This window comes from Neofelis nebulosa, chromosome 7 (genome assembly GCF_028018385.1).
Source record: "Neofelis nebulosa isolate mNeoNeb1 chromosome 7, mNeoNeb1.pri, whole genome shotgun sequence".
NCBI lineage: Eukaryota > Metazoa > Chordata > Mammalia > Carnivora > Felidae > Neofelis > Neofelis nebulosa.
Genome location: NC_080788.1, coordinates 136,814,613 through 136,838,661, shown reverse-complemented (window position 1 = coordinate 136,838,661; position 24,049 = coordinate 136,814,613). Strand labels below are relative to the sequence as shown.

The 24,049-nt window shown below is 50.2% G+C and overlaps 1 protein-coding gene across 1 annotated transcript in view; it reads left to right on the top strand.

Moving 5' to 3' along the window:
- Positions 1 to 15,197, top strand: part of LGMN (legumain) — a 36,465-nt gene extending 21,268 nt beyond the window's left edge. The window contains exons 3-14 of the mRNA XM_058740108.1: positions 118 to 215; positions 1,459 to 1,540; positions 3,253 to 3,338; positions 4,655 to 4,730; positions 5,438 to 5,500; positions 6,291 to 6,357; positions 7,210 to 7,328; positions 7,415 to 7,504; positions 9,409 to 9,609; positions 10,692 to 10,862; positions 14,322 to 14,389; positions 14,658 to 15,197. Of these exons, the coding sequence (XP_058596091.1) occupies positions 118 to 215; positions 1,459 to 1,540; positions 3,253 to 3,338; positions 4,655 to 4,730; positions 5,438 to 5,500; positions 6,291 to 6,357; positions 7,210 to 7,328; positions 7,415 to 7,504; positions 9,409 to 9,609; positions 10,692 to 10,862; positions 14,322 to 14,389; positions 14,658 to 14,700 (1,164 nt within the window). The 3' untranslated portion in view covers positions 14,701 to 15,197. The remainder of the gene's footprint in view (positions 1 to 117; positions 216 to 1,458; positions 1,541 to 3,252; positions 3,339 to 4,654; positions 4,731 to 5,437; positions 5,501 to 6,290; positions 6,358 to 7,209; positions 7,329 to 7,414; positions 7,505 to 9,408; positions 9,610 to 10,691; positions 10,863 to 14,321; positions 14,390 to 14,657) is intronic.
- Positions 15,198 to 24,049: the final 8,852 nt, after the last annotated feature.

The window sequence follows — 24,049 nt, the reverse complement described above, 5'->3', positions numbered from 1 at the left end:
ATAAGTTAAATACTCGAACAATAAGGAGTGATTTACAACATGTGTTCCATGAGAAAGAACTCCAAAATTGACCTCCTTCTGGGCAGAATCTAAAACTTGACAAAATCCTTTCTCCAGGCGGATGCATGTCACGCCTACCAGATTGTTCACAGAAACGGGATCCCTGATGAACAGATCATTGTGATGATGTATGATGACATTGCCAACTCTGAAGAGTAAGTAGGGAGTATTTTTGAACTTGGTGATGAATTCGGGATTTTTTTTTTTTTAAATGCATACCCGCTCATAGGAATCTTTAGAATTAATATTAGAATATAAACGTTAGAACGTGCACAGACTGGCAGATGAAATCCCACAGGGCTGCTTCATGTAGAGCTTTGAACACAACTGTGGGGGGGGGGCACCCCGGCAGTGTCAGTTGGCATAGGAGTTGCTGAAGGGTGTTTGGGGCTGGTGGCTTTGGGAGAGTTTGAAGTGTAAGTTCCTTCTTGGGGCACCTGGGTGGCTCCGTCGATTAAGTGTCTGACTTCAGCCCAGGTCATGATCTCACGGTTTGTGGGTTCGAGCCCCATGTCGGGCGCTGTGCTGACAGCTTGGAGTCCGGAGCCTGCTTCTGATTCTGTGTCTCCCTCTCTCTCTGCCCCTCCCCCGCTTGCACTTTTCTCTCTCTCTCTCTCTCTCTCTCTCTCTCTCTTTCTCTCTCAAATAAAACGTCAAGAAAAGAATTTAAAAAAAAAAGTGTAGGTTCCTTCTCAGCTTGGAGAACTCACCATTGGGCTCTGCAGTGCTCATTCCTGACCTCCGAGCGGGGCAGGCAGCACAGAGGGGTTGCCTCGGTGGCCCTGTGCGCAGGAGACTCTTATTTGTAGGCTGGATCCTACTGCCCTTCTTTCCGTGCTAATTTGCTTTTATTGTTTGTTGAATTCAGCTTTACAAATAGTTGGTCTCATGCCTGCTTATCTGCCGTGTTGAGATCAGGAGCAGCATTATGGCTACTAAACTGCACCGGTGCTCGTCTCCCCCACTTCTTGTTTTCCCTGCTGTGGCCAAGGACGGCTGATCACACGACAGCACAGAATCCATTCTGAGCTTTCTCGCCTGAGCTCTTGTATTAAAGTCTTGTCTTCCGCCCCATCTTTTTCTGTAAAGAGTTTTGCTCTGAGAGATCTCTCGCTCGGGTCTTGCCCCCAGAAGGCCGTACGGTTCCCGCAGGAGGCCAGCCACACCTGTCATTTTCAGGACAGCCCTTCACTGCTCCCACCAAGAACCGGAGAACTGTGGGCTGCCTGAGATCCCACTAGCACGTTGGCGGCTGTGCGGGTGATGAGAAATGTCTCTGACAAACGTGGTCACTCCCTATTTTTGTACATAACGGGGGCATAGTTTTGAAGAGAGATTTCAGAGCCATATCACACCGCGTGCTTCAAATGTGTCCCTCGGTTTCTTTGTTTTCTTCAGCAACCCCACACCGGGAATCGTGATCAACAGACCCAATGGCTCGGACGTGTACGCGGGGGTCCTGAAGGACTACACCGGCGAGGTGAGGGGTGTGAGGTTGGAGCCTGCAAGGGCTTGTGTTCATTTCAGTGACAGTACGCCCCTCGTTCTCGCATTTCCGGGATCAGAACCTCACGACACTGATTTCTGGGCGGTGCTTCGTGTTGGTATTAAGATTTGCACTTGAGTAATTTCTGAGAGTTTTGAAAGAAAGCTGAGGAAAGAAAAGGAAAAAAGCTAGAAGTAAGTTGTAGTCTACTGATCTTTAGTTTCTAGTCTTTTTTTTTTTTGTAAGTTTATTTATTTTGAGGGAGAAAGAGAGCGTGCATGCGTGAGTGGGAGAGGAGCCGAGAGAGAGAGAGAGAGAGAGGGAGAGAGAGAGAGAGAGAGAGAGAATCGCAAAGGAGACTCCACGCTGTCAGCACAGAGCCTGATGTGGGGTTTGAACTTACAAACCTTGAGATCGTGACCTGAGCCGAAATAAGAATCAGGCAGTTAACCAACTGAGCCACCCAGGTGCCCCATCTAGTCTTCTACTTTAAGCCTGATAATGGATTTCCTTCAACAATACCTGATTTTCTTGAGATTTTAGCAGAGATCCTTGCTGCTAATCTGATTATAGAGCTGTGCTCTTTTCTGAAAATGGATTTTCTCAGCACCAGCCCTGCTGCAAAGAAAGCATGACTGGATTTTGCGGAGATAGTTTTTCATTAATTGTAATTGTGTATCACTTATGAATTATATCGCTCCCAATTGAATTCTATCCCTCCCAATTGATTGAGGCTTTATCAATTGACACATTTTTGAAGATACCATAATGACTGCCACCGCATGGTTTTCCAGATTGTAGAGGGATCTCTTAGGAACTAATATTCCTGGTAATAAAGGAGCATCTATCTGAAATTCAGCAATTCTTTCAATTTTTTTTTTAAATTCCAGCACAGTTGAATTGAACATACCATGCTTGTAACATAGATGGTCTCATTTTTATGAAATTGTTTTTATATAGTGTGATAAAGAAATACCTGAAATCTTAGTGGTAGGGGGTAGGATTTTTGGCGATTTTTTTCCCCCTTTGTACTTTTCTGTATTGCTTTATTTTTATTTTTATCTTTTATTTTAGAGAGAGCATGTACAGGAGAGGGGGGCAGAGGGAGAGAGAAAGAATCTTGAGCAGGCTCCCCACTCAGCACAGAGCCCGACTTGGGGCTTGATCCCATGATCGTGACCTGAGCTGAAATCAGGAGTCAGATGCTTAACCGACTGAGCCACCCAGGTGCCCCGTATTGCTTTTTTAAACGATCAGGCATCAGCATTATAAAATCTTTAAGGACATCAAGTGTCCTTGGGATTTGACCTCCTAGGCAACAAGCTGGATGCAAAGGGAGGCCCAGTGCTGGTGCCTCTCCTCCCTTTCTGCTGTGCCTCTGAGGTGCTTTGCTCTTCCCTGGCTGTGTGTCCCTGCCTACCAGCATCTTTGGGTTTCCGCACATGGACTCTGGGATGGTTAGGAAGGAAAGGCGGGCTTGCTGAGTTGCCATCAGCCAAAGGCGAGATGATATTTGAGAAGAGGTCATGCACAGGCCCCAGAAACACTGGCCTTGCTTTGGGTCTACTTTGGTTCCAAAGTGTTTGCTCTTAAACCTTGAGCCTCGGAGATCTGTGGACCGCTGGCTCAGGTCTGCTACAGACTCAGCAAATGCTCCGATTGAGAATAACACGTATGTCTGATTTTGACTTCCAAATTCTTTGTAGGATGTGACCCCAGAAAATTTCCTTGCTGTGTTAAGAGGTGATGAAGAAGCAGTGAAGGGCAAAGGATCTGGAAAGGTCTTGAAGAGGTAATGTCTGTCTTATAAAGGCTCCCACACTTTCCTAATGACTTGGCCCCCAAATAGGTGTTGTTCTTTGCTCCCGTCCTGTTTACTCATGAGAAGTAACAGAGTGGGAGCTTTGTCCTGACTTACGACAGGCCGCACGGAACCGATGGCTTCACTGGGGAGCGCATTTCTGTACTGAATTAATCCTAGGAGCCAGGGTCCTTCATTATCATTAATGAAATGTTCTCCGTCATTTGAAGCGACTGCTTTTTGTTGTCCACGATCCTAGGGCTGGTATTTTTCACTGCCAGCACAAAACACTGAGACAGGCGGGAAGCCCTGCAGCCGGTCAGGTTGTAGGGTCTGGCCTTCCGGTTCTGTGCTGTGTTCGAGGTCAGCCCAGTGGGGGAGAGGCATACATGCGTATACACAGCTCTCACCTTCGTCCTGGGGAAAACCACCCCACTGCTTGCTGCCGGCTCTGGGTGACCGTGACCGATGGCTTGTTAGCATCTCTTGATGTAGCACGTTAAGTGATGTCAGGGACTTCAGTAACATGCCCTCAGACTCTCTCAGATCCTTGGCAAATGGTGCTGTTCCTTTCATGCTAGAAGGGAACAGTGGGCACAAGGATGGGCAGGTGGGCCGGGCACACAGTGGGCAGACTGTGTGCAGGCTGAGGGGCCTGGAAGGGAAGAAGTCTGAGCTGAAGGACTGTGTTCAGCTGTGTGTGCTGACCTCCTTCCCTCATCTTAGGGCAATCTGGTTGGAGAGTATGGCCGCTGGCATGAGGCCTGATTGCCAAAGGACTTCAATGTTTAGGAAAAAAAAACCCATGTTTTTAATATTTATTTATTTTTGAGAGAGAGAGACACACACACACACACACACACACACACACACACCGAGTATGAGCGGGAAAGGCACAGAGAAAGAGGGAGACACAGAATCCAAAGCAGGCTCCAGGCTCTGAGCTGTCAGCACAGAGCCTGATGTGGGGCTTGAACCCACAAACCTTGAGATCATGACTTGAGCCAAAGTCAGACGCTCAACTGACTGAGCCGCCAGGTGCCCCTAGGACCTCACTGTTTGAATCATACCTGGTCCAGAACCCAAGCCACCCAGCAGATGTCTCCTCCCGGACCGTAACTCACAGCTCTGAGGCTCTGGGATGTGCCTTGTGGTTCAGGATCACCCTCAGCAGGAGCAGAGGGCACCACCCAACAGTAGACCGTAGTCCTGGAGCATCTTCTTCCTTTTTTGATGGAGCAACTTTTCAGAGAAGTCGAAGTGAAATAGTGGAAATTTTGACCTTGTGTGTCCCACTCTCTCGGCAGCGGCCCCCGGGATCATGTGTTCGTTTACTTCACCGATCATGGAGCTACTGGAATACTGGTGTTTCCTAATGACGATGTGAGTTTTCCTTAAAATTATAAATACAAAGTAGGAGACTAGCAAACAAAACCTTGGCATTGACATGAAACCTGGGATGTGTGTTTCTCATGTCCTACCAGAGTTGGTTTCTGTGTGTGGCAGGTGAGTGTGGGGGACACGCGTAGCGGCTTGAAATCTGTCTGGCAAGTTTTGCCTGCATTTGTCTTCGTATCTGAGCCTTAGTAAAAGGTCCCCAGACCTGGGTGCATTGCAGTAGAGGCAGTAATAGAACACGGTCTCTGAACGCTTCAGACGAAGTGATGGAGGAGAGAGCACATTCTTGTCCCCTTTTTATTTTTTTTCTTTTAATATTTATTTATTTTTGAGAGAGACAGAGAGACAGCATGAGCGGGGGAGGGGCAGAGACAGAGGGAGACACAGAATCCGAAGCAGGCTCCAGGCTCCGAGCTGTCAGCACAGCCCGACGCAGGGCTCGAACCCACGAAGTGTGAGATCATGACCTGAGCTGAAGTCGGATGCTTAACTGACTGAGCCACCCAGGCGCCCCTCTCTTCCCCTTTTTAAATATTTGAATAAAACACATGAGGTGCCACTTTGGGATAGTGCTGTTCACCGTGATTCTTTCTAAGGACCGGTAAATAACAATTTACAAAGCATCATTAGGACTTTTTTTAGGGGGGTTCTCTGGAGATGTTGGGCTGAATGTCCGTATTCTTATATTTCAGCTTCACGTAAAGGATCTGAATAAGACCATCCAGTACATGTACAAACACAAGATGTACCAAAAGGTAACGTCAGCGCTTGGGGCAGCCTGCGGGGAGGAGTACGAGGAAGGCAGTAGACGCAGAGCCTGCCGTATACCGTGACTGCCCCAGCCCCAAATGGCTGTCATCTGGGGAGTCTCCTTGGGATCGGTCTTGACCGCTGGTTTCCCGGGATTAAACTGTAAATTGTAATTCTAGGGCTTTGGCTGTTAGATCAGGATCACTGGAGCTCTTGTTAAAACAAAGTGTGGACCCCACCTCCAGAGTCTGACTTGGAGGCCTGGGGAGAGGCTTGAGAACTTGCCTTTCTGAGTTGACATGGATCTGATGGTCCAGGGACCACTTTGAAGACCACTGTTCTAGCACTGACTTCAACTGGGAGCAGCCGGGGAGGAAAACACCATCGTCTAATTTTCACGTTGGCCGTCGCTCGCCCTTGTAGCACCCTTTATAGAAACTGACCAGCTCGGGCATGCACGTGATAGAAATGTGGAAAGAGGGCCTGCCGCACCGTCTCCCTGAACTGGACGGTGGAACAGTTTTCCTTAGCATTGTCTATGGCACCATTCGCTCTGCACCATTTCAACTAATGGATCATTTTCGTCTGTTAGCAATGAATAGGTTTGAGTCCTTCCGGTTTGCATGACAGCAGGTTCTGTAGCCTCCAGCAGCAGCCTCTCACGGCAGAGATCTCTCCCAGAAGGAAGAGTCAAAAGACCCTTAAGGATGGGACAGGAATGTGAGCAGAGCCCGCATTTGTGAGAGGTCCGTGCCTGGCCAGGGTGTGAGGTCATGTGTCTCTTTCACCTCACAGATGGTGTTCTACATCGAAGCCTGTGAGTCTGGGTCCATGATGCGCCACCTGCCCTCCGACATCAATGGTACGTGGTGGTCGTGCTGGCCTCTGAGCCAGGCTGGGTGGGCAGGTTGCTCAGTGGCGCAGTTGGTCATTGATTCTGCCGACGTGAAGAACCGGGCGGTGTGTATAAGCAGGGGCTTAGGGCAGCCTGGTGCACAGAAGCGGGGGTGAGGGGTTTACTGTGGGCAGGAATAAAGAATAAATAAACAATAAAGAATGTGATGTGAGCTTCATGGTGCTCTTCCAGGTTCTAGTAAAGCTACTTAAGTCCAAGATCACATAGCCTTTGGACGAGCTTCGGTCCCTTTGTGATGCACTGCTTGCCGGCCATCTGATCTTGGGCAGTTGACTTACCCTCTTTGGCCCTCAGTTACCCCCGTCTGTGAAATGGGGATGAAGATGCTGTCTGTTGGGAGAGTTGCATTTTAAGTGATGCCACTTGCCCAGCACGATTTTGAGCCCATAGCAGCTAGGTAGTAAACGGTAGCTATTGTGTATATTCAGAGTGTTCGTTTGTTTGGTAAATGTTAGCTTTCTCCAGCAATGAAATTAGGTACATGTTCTTCAAGTTTCCAGAGCTATTGAAATGGTTCAGATTATTCTAGAATCGCTTAATATCCTAACAAGCACGCGGGCTGCTTATTACCGCCGGCCGCGTCCGTCAGCCAGCTTCTCTGTCTTCCCCATTTCATCTTAGGCAGTTGCTGTAAACAAGTGAGCAGGGCTGGGTACGGCCGTGTCTCTCTGTCCTGCCCGTGCTGTTGGCAGGTGGCGAGCTCTGATCACACCGGGCGGGAGGGAGAGGCTCACGCATCGGGTGGGAGCCACGGCAGAGAGGAGAACATAATCAAAAGATGTCTTTAACTCCTACTAGTTTACGCGACCACGGCTGCCAACCCCACCGAGTCGTCCTATGCCTGTTACTATGACGAGAAGAGGTCCACGTACCTGGGGGACTGGTACAGCGTCAACTGGATGGAGGACTCGGATGTGGTGAGTCCCTAGGGTCCGGCCGTCCAGCTGAGGCTGAGCCGTCAGCTCTGACTTGTCAGAGGACTTCAGCGTTGGCATCTTTGCAGGAGGACTTGACCAAAGAGACCCTCCACAAGCAGTACCAGCTGGTGAAATCCCACACCAACACCAGCCACGTCATGCAGTATGGAAACAAGGTGAGAAGGGCAGCCTGGCCCCCTCCGTGGATTCCCGAGCCTCAGGCCAACTCGCCTGGAACGTCGATCTCTTGGCGAAGAGAGATGGGGACCCAGGAGAGAAATGGCCGAGGCGGCGATGGCCCTGCCTCTCACAGCCAACTGCATCCTGGGCCCCGGGCCCGGGCTCTGGAGTCGGACCTTACCAGGCTCAAACTCGCAGAGTTGTGAGATTTGGGGCGAGCTCCTTAGCTTCGCTGCATCTCCCTTCCCTCCTTGGTCAGAGCCTCAGTGTACAATTAAAGAAGGTCGTGCACCCAAAGCACTGAACAGGGCTGGCACACACTAAGAGGTCTCTGGATTGAAAGCTTCTGCCTCCTAGGACCCCACATCCTGCACGTTGCACTTGTTACTTTCACCCTTTGGCTAGAACTTAGGGACTTCCGCTCCCCCCTCCCCTGCCCCGCCACTGCCCAGAAGGGACCTAGGTGGTTAAATGGGTAAGATGATCAGGGATGTCTAAACAGAGGTCACAGCAGGTGGCTGCTGAAGGCTTGGGCCTTATGTGCCACCACGAGCGGGCGGGGGGGGGGGGAGGGGCAGCCCTTGGGATGTGCAGAGGAGGAGGTGGTCTGTGTACCTCTCCATGTGACCCGACACCACTCCCCAAGCGGCCTGCCACCATCTGAGTGCTCGCCGGCTGAGACCCGTTCCTCTGATGCAAGCATGGGCCTTCTAGAAAAACTTGTGAGCTGGTCAGGCCAGCTGCCTTCAGCTCGTCCCTGGCAGAGTGTGGACTGGGGCCTGGAGGCCACGAGACAGGCCTTCAGGATGCCACGGGCCTGGCCGGGCTTCTGAGTGGGGGTTCCGGAGCGGGGAGCAGAGAGAAGGCAAGGGGCGAGGTGACTTGGACGAGGCACCCTGGCCGTTTGGGGGGTTCACGGGGGAGAGGGCACCCAGCCACAGCTCCTTGTCCCTGGCTTCCTGTTCACTTTGTGATTTCCTCGGCGCTGGCCCTTCCTGGTCTTGGTCGAAGAGGTATGATGGATCTTTGCCAAATGTTACGTGTTTCTGCATATTTATTTTTTTGTCTTAGAACTTTTTTCGAGTATTGTTGCTTGGTTTAGGAACAAGAATACTTGTAGCGTTTCTCTCCCTCTGATTGGGCTCCAGTCTGGAGTGACCTGTGCAGGCAGAGTCTGGCCGTCATGCTTGTTTGGCCCCGACTGTCAGCCGGACCCTCTGTGGCTTTAGCTCTGTCCATCTCAGTGGACCCAGGCCTCAGCTGCAACCTGAATGGATGCTTTGCACCTTCCTATTCCTGGTCTCTAGGGACAGGCAGGTTAACATGGATAGGGGAGCACAACCCAGGTCGTCATTGGTTGAAACGACTCTGGCCCCAGCTCTGCATGACTGTGGAGTAAGGATCGTCTATATATGAAATAATTAGCAGTTCTCCTGTAAAGGATGCTGGATATTTATTTTATTTTTTTTAATGTTTATTTTTGAGAGAGAGAGAGAGTGAAAACGGGGGAGGGGCAGAGAGAGAGAGAGGGAGACACAGAATCCGAAGCAGGCTCCAGGCTCCGAGCTGTCAGCACAGAGCCCGATGCAGGGCTCAAACCCACAAGTCATGAGATCATGACCTGAGCCAAAGTCGGACGCTTAACTGACTGAGCCACTCAGGTGCCCCTAGATGCTGGGTATTTTTGAAGTTCATCATCGGTGGATTTCAGGAGCTCAAATGTGTTGCGTTGCTCGCTGCTGAGGGCCAAGCCTCTGTTTTCCGGCTGCGACTGTGGCTGTTCGGTGGTCCTGAAACCACGTGGTGTGAACTGTGAGCCTCCCTCGGAGAGGCGGGACCCAGGGTATGTGTGGCACATCCACTCTTCCCACTCAGACTGGTTCTCTCCCTCTCTCCTCAGTCGATCTCTTCCATGAAGGTGATGCAGTTTCAGGGTATGAAACACAAAGCCAGTTCTCCCATCTCCCTGCCTCCGGTCAAGGACCTTGACCTCACCCCAAGCCCTGAGGTGCCCCTCACCATCATGAAAAGGAAGCTGATGAGCACCAATGATCTTCAGGAGTCCAGGAACCTCGTGGAGAAGATCCACAGGCATCTGGACGTAAGTAGTGGTTAAAGGAACCATCTCCGGATACTGCTCCCAGCCTCAGCGGGCAGCATGTATGAACTTGGTCTCTGCCTCCTGACAGTTATCCAGCATTGTTGGAGCCAGGTGACAGCACTCTGGGGCCACTCCGCCTGGCACATGGGGGTATGTGGGAAAGGAGACTAGTCTGTGCTCTGTGTAACAGAGGAGTGAGCAGCGGCTGTCCTCATCTTCATTCTTCATTAGTAATCTGACCTTGACCTCTTTCTCTCTCCTGTATCCTGCCAAGAAGTCATGGCATGTGGGTGTTTCCCTTTTACACCTAGTTGCTTAGAAGACATTTTTATTTTGCTACCTGAACACTAGGCTTAAAATTTTTTTTAATGTTTATTTATTTTTGAGAGAGAGACAGAGTGTGAGCGGGGGAGGGGCAGAGAGGGAGGCAGACACAGAATCCAAAGCAGGCTCCAGGCTCTGAGCTGTCAGCACAGAGCCTGATGTGGGACTCGAACTCCCGGACCATGAGATCATGACCCGAGCCAAAGTCGGATGCTCAACCCACTGAGCCACCCAGGAGCCCCTGAACACTGAGATTTTCAAAATATTAACCGATTTAGAAATAGCAGTAATAAACTCATTTTGTGCGAAGGTATTTTTTTTTATTCATCATTTGGGAAGGAAACGATGCCCGCTCTGTGCCCCTCTATCTGTCTGGTGGTTTCTGGAAGAGGCAAAGTGCCTGTGAACACACTGCACCATTTGTGGGACAACAGTCTACTTTGGCACAATTTCTACGTCCCCCTCCTCTTCTCAGAGTGGGCCATGCCTGCTCTTCAGGTATTTAGATTTAAATGTTAACGTTGTGCGAGAAGACATCGGAAAGGCAGGGTATTTCTAAAAGGCTTCTAGCTGTTCCAGAAGCCTCGCGTGCACAACCTCTTGCCTTCTGTAGGACGCCTCTGTTGGCATCTGTTTTGACATCCTGGGTTAGAAGTTGCACGAAGAGAAGCCTTTAAATGGGCTCCTAACCTGATCCAGGGTTCCAAGAGAGACTGCGTTAAGTAAGGTACACTTTGAAAAGATGTGTTTCTTCACAGGCTAGGCATGTCATCGAGAAGTCGGTGCAAAAGATCGTCTCCTTGATTGCGAGGTCCGGTGCTGAGGCGGAGGGGCTGCTGTCGGAGAGGGCCGAGCTCACGGCGCACGACTGCTACCAGGCAGCCGTGTCTCACTTCCGCACACACTGCTTCAACTGGCACTCACCCACGGTAAGCCTGGAGCCCTGGGGGCCGCTGGCTGCTGCACCCTGCCTCCCCTGGGTCAACTGAGCCTTTCTTTCCCTGTGTCTTCAACCCCTAAAGCTAAATTAAGGTTGTCCACTAGAAATCACGTGGGATGCGTTGCCTTGTAGAAGGTTCCATCCAGGCTGAGGAAACAATGGACTCATTCAGAGGCCTTTGATGGGGACAAGAGGAGGAAGTTCAGCCAAATTCACTGACCATAAATCCTGGCCCCAGACACACTCAGTTGTTTTGTGGGTAGGAGCTTACCAGTCATGACTCAACTCCCATTTATATTTGACTGAAGGGGCATTCCTTCTCTGTACACTTGTGCTGTCCCGGCCAAACACCGGTCACATAGGCTTTCTCCCTTTCGGGTCTGTTCTGACCCCTCCCCAAGCCTTATTGTTGGAGTCAGGTGCTGGCCCGTGGAGGACAAGGTAACAAACTTCTGCAGATTGTAGAACGTCAGGTGGAAGGCGCCTGTGGTCAGCGCTACGTGATGCCGGGATCCTCCTACGGAAGGGGGTCAGCAAACCGGCCCACGGGCCAGATCCTACCCGCAGCCCCTTTTTTTAAAAATTTTTTTTTTTTTTAAACGTTTATTTATTTTTGAGACAGAGAGAGGCAGGCATGAACAGGGGAGGGGCAGAGAGAGAGGGAGACACAGAATCCGAAACAGGCTCCAGGCTCTGAGCTGTCAGCACAGAGCCTGATGCGGGGCTCAAACTCACGGACTGTGAGATCATGACCTGAGCCAAAGTCGGACGCTTAACTGACCAAGCCACCCAGGCGCCCCTATAAATGGTTATATTGGAACACAGCCCTGCTCTAAATGCGGCATCGTGTCTATGGCTGCATTCACACTGCAGCAGAATCGAGTAGTTCATACGGCCCACAAAGCCTAAAATATTTCCAATCCGGCCCTTTACAGAAAAAGTTCGCCGACTTCTGCTTTAGAGCTGTGCTCTTTGGTATGGTAATTGCCAGCCTCGTATGGCTACTTACATTTCAACTTAAATGAATTAAATTAATTCAAACGCAGTAAGATGTAACGCTTAGTCTCTCAGTGGCATCGGCCACATTTCAGTTGTACGGTTGCCACAGGCGGCCAGCGGCTGCCGAACTGGAGAATTTTGTAGAACGTTTCTGTCCCCGTAGAAAGCTTTGTCGGGCCGTGACGGGCACACCTGGTCACGCTTGAATGCTTCCAGAGATGGAGTCCTTGGCACTTCGGATACAGCTCTCCATTACTTGGAAGCTCTCGATTTTATTTTTTCATTTATTTACCTTTGTAAAGGAAGTATTTTTCTTACCTATTAAGTGATTAAAAATGTCCCCCTCATTTAATAAATGCACTGTCTCCTGGTGGTGTTACTCTTTTTAAAAAGAATTTTTTTATATACGTATTTTTAATGCTAATGAATTTTTATGAAAAAAACACAGCCAGGTGAGAAATGAGCAAAGGAGCTAAATCAAAACTTCACGCAGTCGGTTGAGCGTCCGACTTCAGCCAGGTCACGATCTCGCGGTCCGTGAGTTCGAGCCCCGCGTCGGGCTCTGGGCCGATGGCTCGGAGCCTGGAGCCCGTTTCCGATTCTGTGTCTCCCTCTCTCTCTGCCCCTCCCCCGTTCATGCTCTGTCTCTCTCTGTCCCAAAAATAAATAAAAAACGTTGAAAAAAAAAAATTTTTTAAAAAAAAAAAAAGAAAGATACCCAAATAGCCACACACATAACAAAACAGGCACAGTCCCTCATTATTCATCAGGGAAATGCAAACAAACACACAAAACAAAACACGAAAAAGGCAAGTCTAACAGAATGGCTAAAATTAAGAAGACAGAAAACGACGCCTCCCGGCCACGACGAGGTGCAAATGGAACTCTCGTTCGTTGCTGTTGGGAGCGGAAATTGGTCACCGTCTGTGGAAAACTGGTACCATTTATGGTAGATTTGCAGTTACGCCTGCTCTGTAACCCAGCAATCCCACTCCTGAGTATATGCTGAACAGCAATGTCCACACTTCTGTACTACGAGTCAAGTACAGGTATATTCCTAACAGCACTATTTGAAATAGCCAAATACTAGAACAGACATGTCCCTCAATTGTAGCACTGATTAAAAAAAAAAAAAAAAAAAAAGCACTGACAAATGTGGTATATTCATATAATGAAATACTGTGCAACCGTGAAAATGAACAAGCTCCTGCAACATACCACATGGATGAACTTCACAAATACAATACTGAGCAAAAGACATGGACCCCAAAATGTATATACAGTATTACTCCATTTACATAAAATTCAAAAACAGGCAAAATGAATCTTTGGTGTTGGTAATTACCGCTTACCTTTGGGGAAGAGTACACTTGATGACTGGGAAGGACCTTCTAGGAGGTTCTGGGGTTCCTAGGATGATGGCCCATCTGTGGTGGTTATACACATATATTCACTTTTTCAAATTTCACTGAGCTATGCCCTTGATTTGTACACCTTCCTGCTTATATGTAATATTTTTTAGCTTTACTAAAAATAAATGTATTACAAGTTTGTAGAAATTTTACTTCTCAAGATCCATTCTTAATTTTTTTTTTTTTTTTAACGTTTATTCGTTATTGAGAGACAGAGAGAGACAGAGTGTGAGCAGGGGAGGGGCAGAGAGAGAGGGAGACACAGAATCCGAAACAGGCTCCAGGCTCTGAGCTGTCAGCACGGAGCCCGACGCGGGGCTCGAACTCACGGACCGTGAGATCGTGACCTGAGCCGAAGTCGGACGCTTAACCAACTGAGCCCTGGTGGTGGTACTCTTTTGCGCTCTGGAATCACACAAAATGAATCTGCTCCTTCTTCCCCATGAGAGTTCTCAGATTCTCCTGAAGGTTAAAATGAATCTGCTCCTTCTTCCCCATGAGAGTTCTCAGATTCTCCTGAAGGTTAAAATGAATCTGCTCCTTCTTCCCCATGAGAGTTCTCAGATTCTCCTGAAGGTTTTTCAAGATAAACATCCCGGTTATTTCAGTCTTACCTGTTGCGTGCTATCTAGTTTGGTATCCACCCCCCATCCATCTCTCATCAGTGTGTCCCTCCCAGAATGAGGTTCCCAGAACCAAAAGCCAGGTGGGCGGGGTGGGGGGGTGGTCCTAGGTAATAGAAGGGAGCAGGGCCATGTGGACTCTTCAGTCAGGAGGCCTGGCCCGGCACCAAGAACGCTCCGGGAGGCTCGCCAGCCCTCAGGCCAGGCTGCATTTTTCACAGGAGAGGGAGCCCATCAATCTTCTCCAGATTACCGAAAAGTGGAGGGGGGGGATCCATGAGCTGAAGAAGCTCAAGAGGCACAGATCGAGGTGCTTTCCCCCCAAAACCACAACAGTGGGATATTCCCAGGTTAGAAGTTGCTTGTGTGGTGGTGATGGTGTTTGACGATGTCTTTTTTGGTGTTTTCCTCTAGTACGAGTATGCTTTGAGACATCTGTACGTGCTGGTCAACCTTTGTGAAAAACCTTATCCGATTGACAGGTGAGCCAGCCCTGGGCCTTGCAGGGTCAGTGTCATTCCGAAAGCAGAAGCAAGCAGCATTGCTCAACCTTTTCTGCAAGTGGACACTTTTACTTCTGCCAGCCACCCCCTCTCACGGGAGAGGAATCCAAAACTCATGCATCCTCCGTGAGATCATTGTTGGGTGGGTCCGTCATAAACGATGACCTGTTCCAGGTTGGATTAGGTTTGTGTGAATGTTCTTCAGAGTTGACATGGGTCACCAACTTCTTCTTCCTGTTTTGCACAGAATAAAATTGTCCATGGACAAGGTGTGCCTTCATTACTACTGAAACACTGCCTTCCTGACGGGTTTCCACGAGGGAACACTGCCGCTCAGAACGCGTGCTAATCTGGGCAGAAGAGGTAGAACAAGAGGGCGGCGAGCCTCCCAGGCCCCCCTGGGGAGCGCGGACATTCCCGGGCCACCCTCTAGGCCTCGCACAGAGACCTGCTCACCGCTGCCTACTTCCCCAGGCTCCTGCAGGTCCCGTGTGATGCTCCGATAAAACCACAGATTGGTGTGGGGAAAGCTCTGTGTTGAGTATAATTGCTTCTTGGGAGGTGTTTGTGCTCATTGGTTTGAAGGAGCAGGAAGTTCACTGGGGCCTCTGTAGCCAGTGAAAGTCTCTGTTCTGCGGAATTTGAAGCAGGTAGGGTGATTTTATCAAAGAGGGATGGATGCCCCAAATGGAAAACTATTTTTAGGAAATCTCATGATTTTTGATTGCTTTTGTATCTTATTTATCAATAATGGGAAAATCTCAAAAAATAAAATTTTATAATGGAATCTGAGTATTAATTTCAGGCCCCCGACTTGGTTAGTTTATGCTCTGGGCCTCAGCTCCCTCACCCTGTCCCACGGCTCTGCCCTTCCTGCCCCTCTGTACTTCTCGGATTTCTCAGCCCCCTGTGCCTTTGCTACTTACTGGTCCTCTTGCCCCAGAGTGCCTTTTCCTGCGTGTGGTAGGTTCTCTAGGTGTATCTGAAGTGCCACGTCTCCCTTGAACCTTCTTCCACTTCCTCCTGGCCCCCTCACCCCCTCATCGAAGGTCCTCTCCCCTTTCTGTGTTGATTTGTATCTCTTACAGCACCTGTCAAGATCTGCCTTTACTGGGGAGGGGGTGTCTCAGCTCCTGGAGGGCAGAGACTGCCCAACTTACTGTTGTTTTCTTGGCCCAGTGCCCCACACTGGGAGGTACTCAACGCCGGGCTCGCTAAAGACATGTAAGTAACACTAACCATATCCACGCAGCGGAATATCACAGAGCATTAAAACGGAACGAAGCTCTTTATGTGGGAACGTTAAGCCAAGTTATCAGTCACCAGAGACCACGTGCTACACGATTCCATTTGTATCTGTTTGTCCAGAATAAGCAAGTCTATAGAAGCAGAAAGTGGGTGAATGGCGCCAGGCAGTGGGGCGAGCAGGGAACGGGGAAGGAGCTGTAGCTGATCGCCATGCAGATTTCTTTTTAGCGGTGACTGAAAATGTTTTATATTCGCACAACTCTGAAAATACAAAAAAGCCCCAGAATTGTACACGTTCAGTGGAATTATGCAGTTTACTCGTTACAGTTCAGTGATGCTGTTTTTAAAAACAAGCCATATAGCCAGATGCTGTGTAGCTAGCTAGCTAGAGAGAAAGCAAATGCGAAACACTAAGTAAACCCCGATATTCATGACCGCCTGTCTTTATGAAGTGAGACCTGTCTTACTTAACAGTGATTGATGCCCTTAAAAATTTTTTTTAATGTTTATTTTTGAGAGAGACAGAACGTGAGCAGGGCAGGGGCAGAGAGAGAGGGAGACACAGAATCTGAAGCAGGTTCCAGGCTCTGAGCTGTCAGCATAGAGCCCAACATGAGGTTTGAACCCACGAGCCATGAGACCTGAACCAAAATCGGACGCTTAACTGAGCCACCCGGGCGCCCCTGATGGATGCCTTTAAAGTTTGGAGTTATGGATCGGACGTTGGGACGCTGGCCAGAAGGGTTATGTCCGTGACAAATTACAGGTGTTAACTTTTGTTCCTAACGGGCCCACTTTCTATCAGCACAGATTACCCTTTCTCAGCGAGGCTGTCCTCCGGCTAATCAAAGGACCTCAGGATAAAGAACTCTTACCATCCTACAGATGTGGGGGAGCCCTAGGGTTTTAGGTAACAAGTACACGAAGCATACTGTGTGTGTCATCACTAATGGTCAATGATGGGTGAAACGGAGGGCTTGCTGATGTTCAAAGAAACCTGAGCACTGAAAAGGAGAATTTTTAAAAGGAGTACTTTAAAAAGGCCTCAAGATACAGGTGGGAAGAAGCTCTGTTCTTCTATTTCCACGAACTGTGATGCCCTTGTTCTCCATTTGTCCTCTGGAGAATGAAAATATGTTTTATCTACTGAATAAATACAGAAACTCCAACAGCATTCATGGTCCTAAGGGTTAAGAACAGCTATATTTTGTTTTTGAAATAAATGGCAATTGCATAATTCACAGTGCTTTGGTTTCTTTTTTTTTTTTTTTTTTCCTCCCTTCCTCTTGTGGTTCCACAGGCCCCTAGTAGAAATGGGCTCTCTGTGCCTCTTATTGTAATTTTCTGTTAGATTTTTAATGAGGTTGAACTTTCCATGTGTGTCACAACTAAGATCAGCCTTTTTTTTTTTTTTTTTTTTTTTTTTTGTAATTATATCCAAAATGTAGAGACATGTTCTGGCATAAGAGTCATATAACACAAAAATATTCAGAGCAAATTGTGGCCATCTCTTTTCCTCCCCATAAATCCCAAAGAGCAGTTTGGTATTCATCAAGAATCCCCTTCCTCTCTATTAACATACCTATATGCAAATTAGACTTTTTTTTTTTTTAACCTTTTCATTATAAAAATATATAGGAGACCATGCAAAACAGATATGTTGCTTAGTGAATTATAGGGTGAACATCCTTGTAACTATCACCGAAGTCAAGAAACTGAACTTTACCAGCTGTAGTAGTCAAGGTCGCCTGCAGAAACAGAACCGATAGCAGACTGGAGACCCAGGGGGGAGTTGCAGTACAAGTACAGAAGCTATCTGCAGGTAGATTCCTTCTTGCTCCAGACTTCGCTCCAGGCAGGCCTTCCACTGATTGGACGGGACCCACCCACATTACAGAGGACGATCCCCTTTGCTCAAAGTCCTACCAATTTCCCTGTTGGTCATTACATCCAAAGAACACCTTGGCAACAAACATCCAGAATCACATTTGACCAGATACCTGGGCGCCGTGGCTCACTCCACGTCGACGCATAAACCACACCAGCCATCCAGAAGCCCCTCCTGTTCCATCCCGGTCACGGCATTGTCCCCCCACCCCCCACCCCGCCCCGTGACCACTCTCCTGTGTTCTTTGTGGCGTTCACGCATGTGCATCCCCAGACACTGTTCGCTCTTGCCCACTTAACAAAAACGGTGAATGTCTTTTCAGCTCCTTTAACCTACAGATTTCCTTCCCACCTCTTTCCAGCTTCTGTTGAGGATCCCAGGCTATTGAGTGGTGGAGTTTCTCAGCCTGGGTTTTGATGACTGCATGCTACGGTGTTAAGCATGTTCCCGGCTCACTCCCCCATGTCCCCTACAAATCAGCTCAAACATGCTCAGGTTGGCTCCTTTTGGCAAAGGGTGAAAGCAGGGTGTGCTCTTTGCTCAGGAGGCACACCGGCTGAGGTTTGTTCCTTTAAAAAAAAAAAAAATTAAGTTTATTTACAGAGAGCAAGCAGGGGAGGGGCAGAGAGAAAGGGAGAGAGAATCCCAAGCAGACTCCTCGCTGCCAGCATGGAGCCCGATGCGGGGCTCGAACCCACAAACTGTGAGATCATGACCTGAGCCGAAACCAAGAGTCGAACACTTAACTGACTGAGCCACCCAGGCGTCCCTACTCCTTTCTGATGGTAGTTGACGCTCAGTGCCTGTATCCATTAATTCATCAGAAGATTGCAAACTGGTAAAATTCTATCATTTTCTTCTCCTTTATTAGCTGCAATAACTTCTCTGCTATGTATTTGTGTTTGAATTGGTTCCCTCTCCCCCTCAAAAGGTGACCCAGTAAACTTTCTAAATATTTTGAACTCATGGATGTAAACACATCTAATGGGTTTCAATCCGCTGTACTCTGTTGAAGCTGGGGCAGTCGGGTCCCCCCTCAAGCCTGCGTGCCCCTCGAGCTCAGTGGATAGCACATCCCTCCACCGCTGCGTGCAAGCCGGGGATCCAGAGGCCCACCTAGGACCCTTCCTCTCCCTCACACTCTCCAGTGCATCCTGCTGCCGCTGCCTCCTCAATGCTTCTCAGGTTTAACCTGCCTGTCCCCAACCCCCTCCCAGTCCAGACCTCACCTCTGCCCTAGGTTCCTGCGACCGGCTTCTGTAGACCCCCTGCCCCCTGCCTGGCCCCCTTCCAATGCCGCTACAGGAGAGTGGAGACTTCCCACACTCCTTGTGATGCCAACCAGGATTACTCAGGGCTCGGCCCCGCTCCATCTCTCACTTCCCCTGACCTCAGGCCACCTTGAAATGACTGGTTACCCTGCATACAGCATTCTTCAGTCTCGTTTTTTTCTGAGGTTTTTAATTTTCTTATCTTTCTTTGTCAAGAACTGTCTGGGTTGGGTCACCTCGGTCTGACTTCAGCTCAGGTCATGATCTCACAGTTGGTAGGTTTGAGCCCCACATCGGGCTCTCTGGTGTTAGTACAGAGCCTGCTTCAGATCCTCTATCCCCCTCTCTCTCTGCCCCTGCCCTGCTCACGTTCTCTCTCGCTCTCAAAAATAAATAAAATACATTAAAAGGAAAAAGAACTGTGGGTCTGAGATTTTACCCCACTTGCAAGCTAACAAGTTCACTTGCCGCAGTTTCATAGGTGCTGGCAGAAGATAGGAGACCCCTGGGGCAGAGGCAAAAGACTTTATGTTACTCCCCACACTCAGGTTGCATGAGCTTCACATTTGCTTCCATCCTCCCTTCCCACCACGTGTACGGAGGCCGAGGTGGGCCCAGGCAGATGCTGTTCACACAGCGGGGTCTGGGTCAAGGCTGAGAAATCTTGAGCTTAGGAAAACTCCCTGATCTTTTCAAAAATGCTGCTAGCAAACCTGTGCAACTCTTGCCCTGGAGGGAGACACTGTCTTCCAAGGTGAGAGAGAGTATTTCATTTTCCTGGTCAGGAAAAAAAAAAAAAAAAAAAAAAAATCTGCCTTCTTCCCCAGAGGGAGAAACTATATAATTCAAGGCTATTCAAATACTCTTAAAAAGATGACTAGAATAAAAGCTGTCAATGACCCATCACCAGACATGTGGAAATGCAAGGGACATACGGACTGTCTCCTGGTGGTATTGCAGGAGTTCTAGTCCCTCCTGCCCTCGGCCAGCTCCTTATCCTTCAAGACCCAGCTCAGATATCCCTGTCTCCAGGGAGCCCTCTTTGCTTCATCCAAGTGGGGTACCCTCCACTCCCTCAGGCCCCAGAACATCCTGTGCTTACTGCTGTCATCAAACTGGTCACACTAAGCTGAAAATTGTGCATGGCTCAGCAACCCCCAGATTTGAGCTCACCTCTACCCTATAGACCACAGAATGCCTTCATATAGATTTGGAAGAGGCATCTCTTCTTCTGAGTGGACATGGTGCCACAGGCCACAGCCTCAAGGCTGTTCCAAGGAGTAGCCTTGGAGTCCAGATTGAATTTCAGTCCACTTAATCACCTCAGCTGTGCAACCTTGGCCGTGAATGACCTCCGGCCCATATATGCAAGCCCTCAATTTATTTACCTTTTCAAAAAGATCTGAGGCTTCCCTTACTTGTCCCCCGCCCCAGCAGGAGTTTGTGTGGTCCCTGCAACAAGCCTGGGAAATCGGGACATAAACACTCATTTTAAGAGCAGGGAAGGGTGCCTGGGTGGCTCAGTTAAGCATCCGACTTCAGCTCAGGTCATGATCTCGCGGTTCGTGAGTTCGAGCCCCGTGTCCGGCTCTGTGCTGACAGCTCGGAGCCTGGAGCCTGCTTTGGATTCTGTGTCTCCCTCTCTCTCTGCCCCTCCCCCGCTTGTGCCCTGTCTCTCTCTCTCAAAAGTAAATAAACATTTAAAAAAAAAAAAAAAAAAGAGGGAGCTGAGATGTTCCGTGACTTGCTGAGGGCTCCCAGCTGGGCTAGAGCCCAGGTCTCCTGGCTGCTGCAGAGCTTCTTCCCACCCTTACTGCTCAGCAGGTTTTTCTGACTTTGAAAGCAAACAGATGTTGGAGTTTCCTTTTGGCTTAGGGTTGCGTGGGCTGAAAGGATTCCTGGAGAGCCTTCCTCAGAAAAGAATGTTTCCCGGCAAATCGCGTGACGGCTGGGGAAGAGGGGAAGCCACCGCTGTGAGCTGGCACTTTCGTCCCCAGAGCCCAGCTGTATATAGCCTTCCTGTGAAGGAAGGGCCTGGTTCCTGCCACAGCTGCTGCCCACTTCCTCCCAGATGACACCGCCCAGCAGGAGGCAGCTCCGGTCCCAGAATCCAGGCCAACTGAGGGCATACACAGCAATCGAGTCTGCAAATGTGTGCCAAGACACACAGCCTCGGCCTGCCAAGTGGGAAGATGGGTGTGTCTGTAGTGGGGGACCGGGGTGGGGGGGTTGTCTGCTGCAGCCAGACGGCTCTCTCCCCCTCTCTCTGCCCCTCTTCCCTCTCAGGGCCTCTGTTCTCTGCGCATCTCTCCTGTAGGCCCGCCCCTCGTCCCTCCAGCTCACAGTTGGGCAAATCGGATACGCCACCTTAAGGTGTTGTGAGGCCATCACGGGCCAGGCATCTTCAGGGCCTGAGATTTTTTCTCGATGGGCAGGACTTTGTACCCAGCTGTCACTGGGAGGCCTGGGAGAAGTAGGAGTAGCAGGGCCCGGGCGTGACTCAGTTTCTCTGCAGAAAGCTGGTGGCTGCTTTCTCCAAGGCTGGCCCCAGCTCCAGCCTCAGGCTGAAGGCTAGTAAAAGCAGAAGAGGGAGCCAGCCTGCCAAGGGGAGAGGGGACACATGCCAGGGAGGAGACAGATGAGCCCCTGTCACATTCTTTGTCCCTGTCACCCTTGGACACACACACACTGACACACAGCTCTGGACTCCTGACCGCTTGCTCGGGGCCACCCTGTGACACTCACCATGGCTGGCTGCCTGAGGCAAGTTCACCCAGAGCTGGGACCTAACAGGCAAGGTTTGATGACTGGTTTTCTACCAACAAGTCACTTGTGATGCTGTGTGGGTCAGGAAGAAGAGCCTTAGATTTTGGGGTAGGTCAGCCCTGAGTTCAAACCTCTGACTGCACAAGCTTGGGTACAACACTCTGTTATCAGCTGAATTGTGTCCCCCCAAAGTTCCTATGTGGAAGCCCTAACCCCGAGTATCTCAGAATGTGACTGTATTTGGAGACAGGGCCTTTAAGGAGGGGAGTAAGGTTGGGGCGCCTGGATGGCTCTGTCGGTTGAGCGTCCAACTTTGGCTCAGATCCTGATCTCACGGTTTGTGAGTTCGAGCCCCGCATCGGACTCACTGCTGTCAGCCTGTCGGCACAGAGCCCACTTCGGATCCTCTGTCCCCATCTCCCTGCCCCTCCCTGCTTGTGCTCTCCCAAAATATAAATATATATATACAAAAAGAGGGCATTAACGTAAATTAGGTCAGAAGGGTGGGGCCCTAATCTAATAGGAGTGGTGTCCTTAGAGGAAGAGACAGAGGGGGGCTCATGCAAGAGAAAAAAGGCCACAGGAGGACACGGCGAGACGCAGCCATCTGTGAGCCAAGAACTGAATCCTGCTGACCCCTCGATCTCAGACTTACGGCCCCCAGAACTGAGAAAACAAATGTGTTGTTTACGTCCCCCAGTCTGTGGTGTTTTGCTATGGCAGCCCAAGCGGACTCATACGCCCCCTTCTTCGAGCCTCGATGTCCTCATCTGCAAATACCTCTCTGCAGGGGCTGTTTGCAGATTAAAATAATGCAGGGGAATCACTAACCAGTGCCAGGCTCCCCCTGAGGGCTCAGCGTGTGTGACGCCCTGGATGAGGCCCGCACCCCTGTCCTTGTCCGATCACACCTCCCTGTGGGCAGACATCTAGACAACAGGGAGTCTGGGCAGCCCCACCCCTCCTGCCTTCTGGCCTCTCCTGGGTGAATCCCGGCATTGGCCTGAGGATGCTGGGCCCTGCACACACCCACACACACACGGGCACTGATCTTACAGCGGCCCCGTCAGCCCAACTCTCTGGCTGCTTCTGCCCTTCCTGGGAGCTGGACGTAAGACCCCAGGGCTGCGCTAGGACCCAATCCACCCTCTGAATCCCACACCCACCCCATGTTGAGGCCCCCCCTTGGGCAAAAGGCTCCCTCTGACTTTCCCCAACTGCCTCGGGCCTCGTCGGAGGCGGTGGGCACTTACCTTACAGCTGGGGGTACAAGGCCGCATCGCAAGCTCAGCTCAGGCCTGTGGGGACTGGAAGCCCAAGAAGGGGACGGTGTCTGCATCCTGTAGCGGGGGGAGGAGGAGAGGGAGGGGCAACCTGGGACCGTGCCTGGCTACCCTCGGTTTCTGTACATTTGCCCATCTACGCTCACCCCCAGCCTGGAAAGTCCTCCCGGCCAGCAGCGTCCTGAAGCAATCTCACACCGGGCTGGCCTGGAGCCAGAGCCCAGGGCCCAACAGCTGTTTGTTGACTGGCTAAACGAGCTGGCTGATGCCCAGGGGTTTAATTCGGGCGAGTCCAGCCATCCTTCCCTGGGCACACTGCTCATTGCCGTTCACGCTGGGGCTCTGTTTGAACTTTGTTTTATTCTCTGTTTCCCAAGGCCTAGAAGAGTGCTGACAGGCACTCAACAGATACATATTTTTAATCAGCGTGGACGACACAGATGTGAATGGTTTGAATCTGGAGGACAGAGCAGAAGTATCAACAGACAAGAGCAATTTGCTATCTCTCGTGAGGAGATGAGCCTGGGGGGCTGTGGAAACGTGTATAAGGACTCTCTTGCCAGCCTAGGAAGTCAGAGGAGTCTTCCTAGAGGAGATGGGCTTTGAAGGATGAATAGGAGTTTGACCAGTGACTCCAGGAAATGGTATTCCAGGGATAAGAAGCAGAAGCAGGAAGGTGTGAGATCATTTTTGAAATGATACAGAGGTGGGAATGACGGGAACCAAGGGTGGGGTGGGGGAGGCAACAGATGACCAGGCCGAGGGGCAGACAGGGGCCACGGCCATGGGAGCGGAGGATGGTTGACAGCACAGTGCAGATTCTGTCAAAAGACAGGGCCTTCGGGAGAGAGGAGGGGGAGGTCTTCTGAACCCCATCTGGGAAGGGAGTTAGGAATTCATGGGGGGGGGGTCTGGCCGGCTGAGCAGGGCTCAAGCCTCTTGAGGAAAAAAGATGCCATTTTTAAAAGGGCTTTTATTAAATTCTCTGGCCACATTGCCACAGCCCTGGGGCGTGCCCACCAGGGAAAGGGCTCCGTCAGTGTTCTGTGGCTGAAGCTGAACTTGTCCTTGTAGACGCTGAGCCGGCCTGGTGTTTGGCTGCTTCCGGAGGGACTCAGAACCTGGGGGGTGGGAGGGCCACTGCGGGCACTGGTAGCTGAGGGCAGTCTCCGGTGTAGGGATG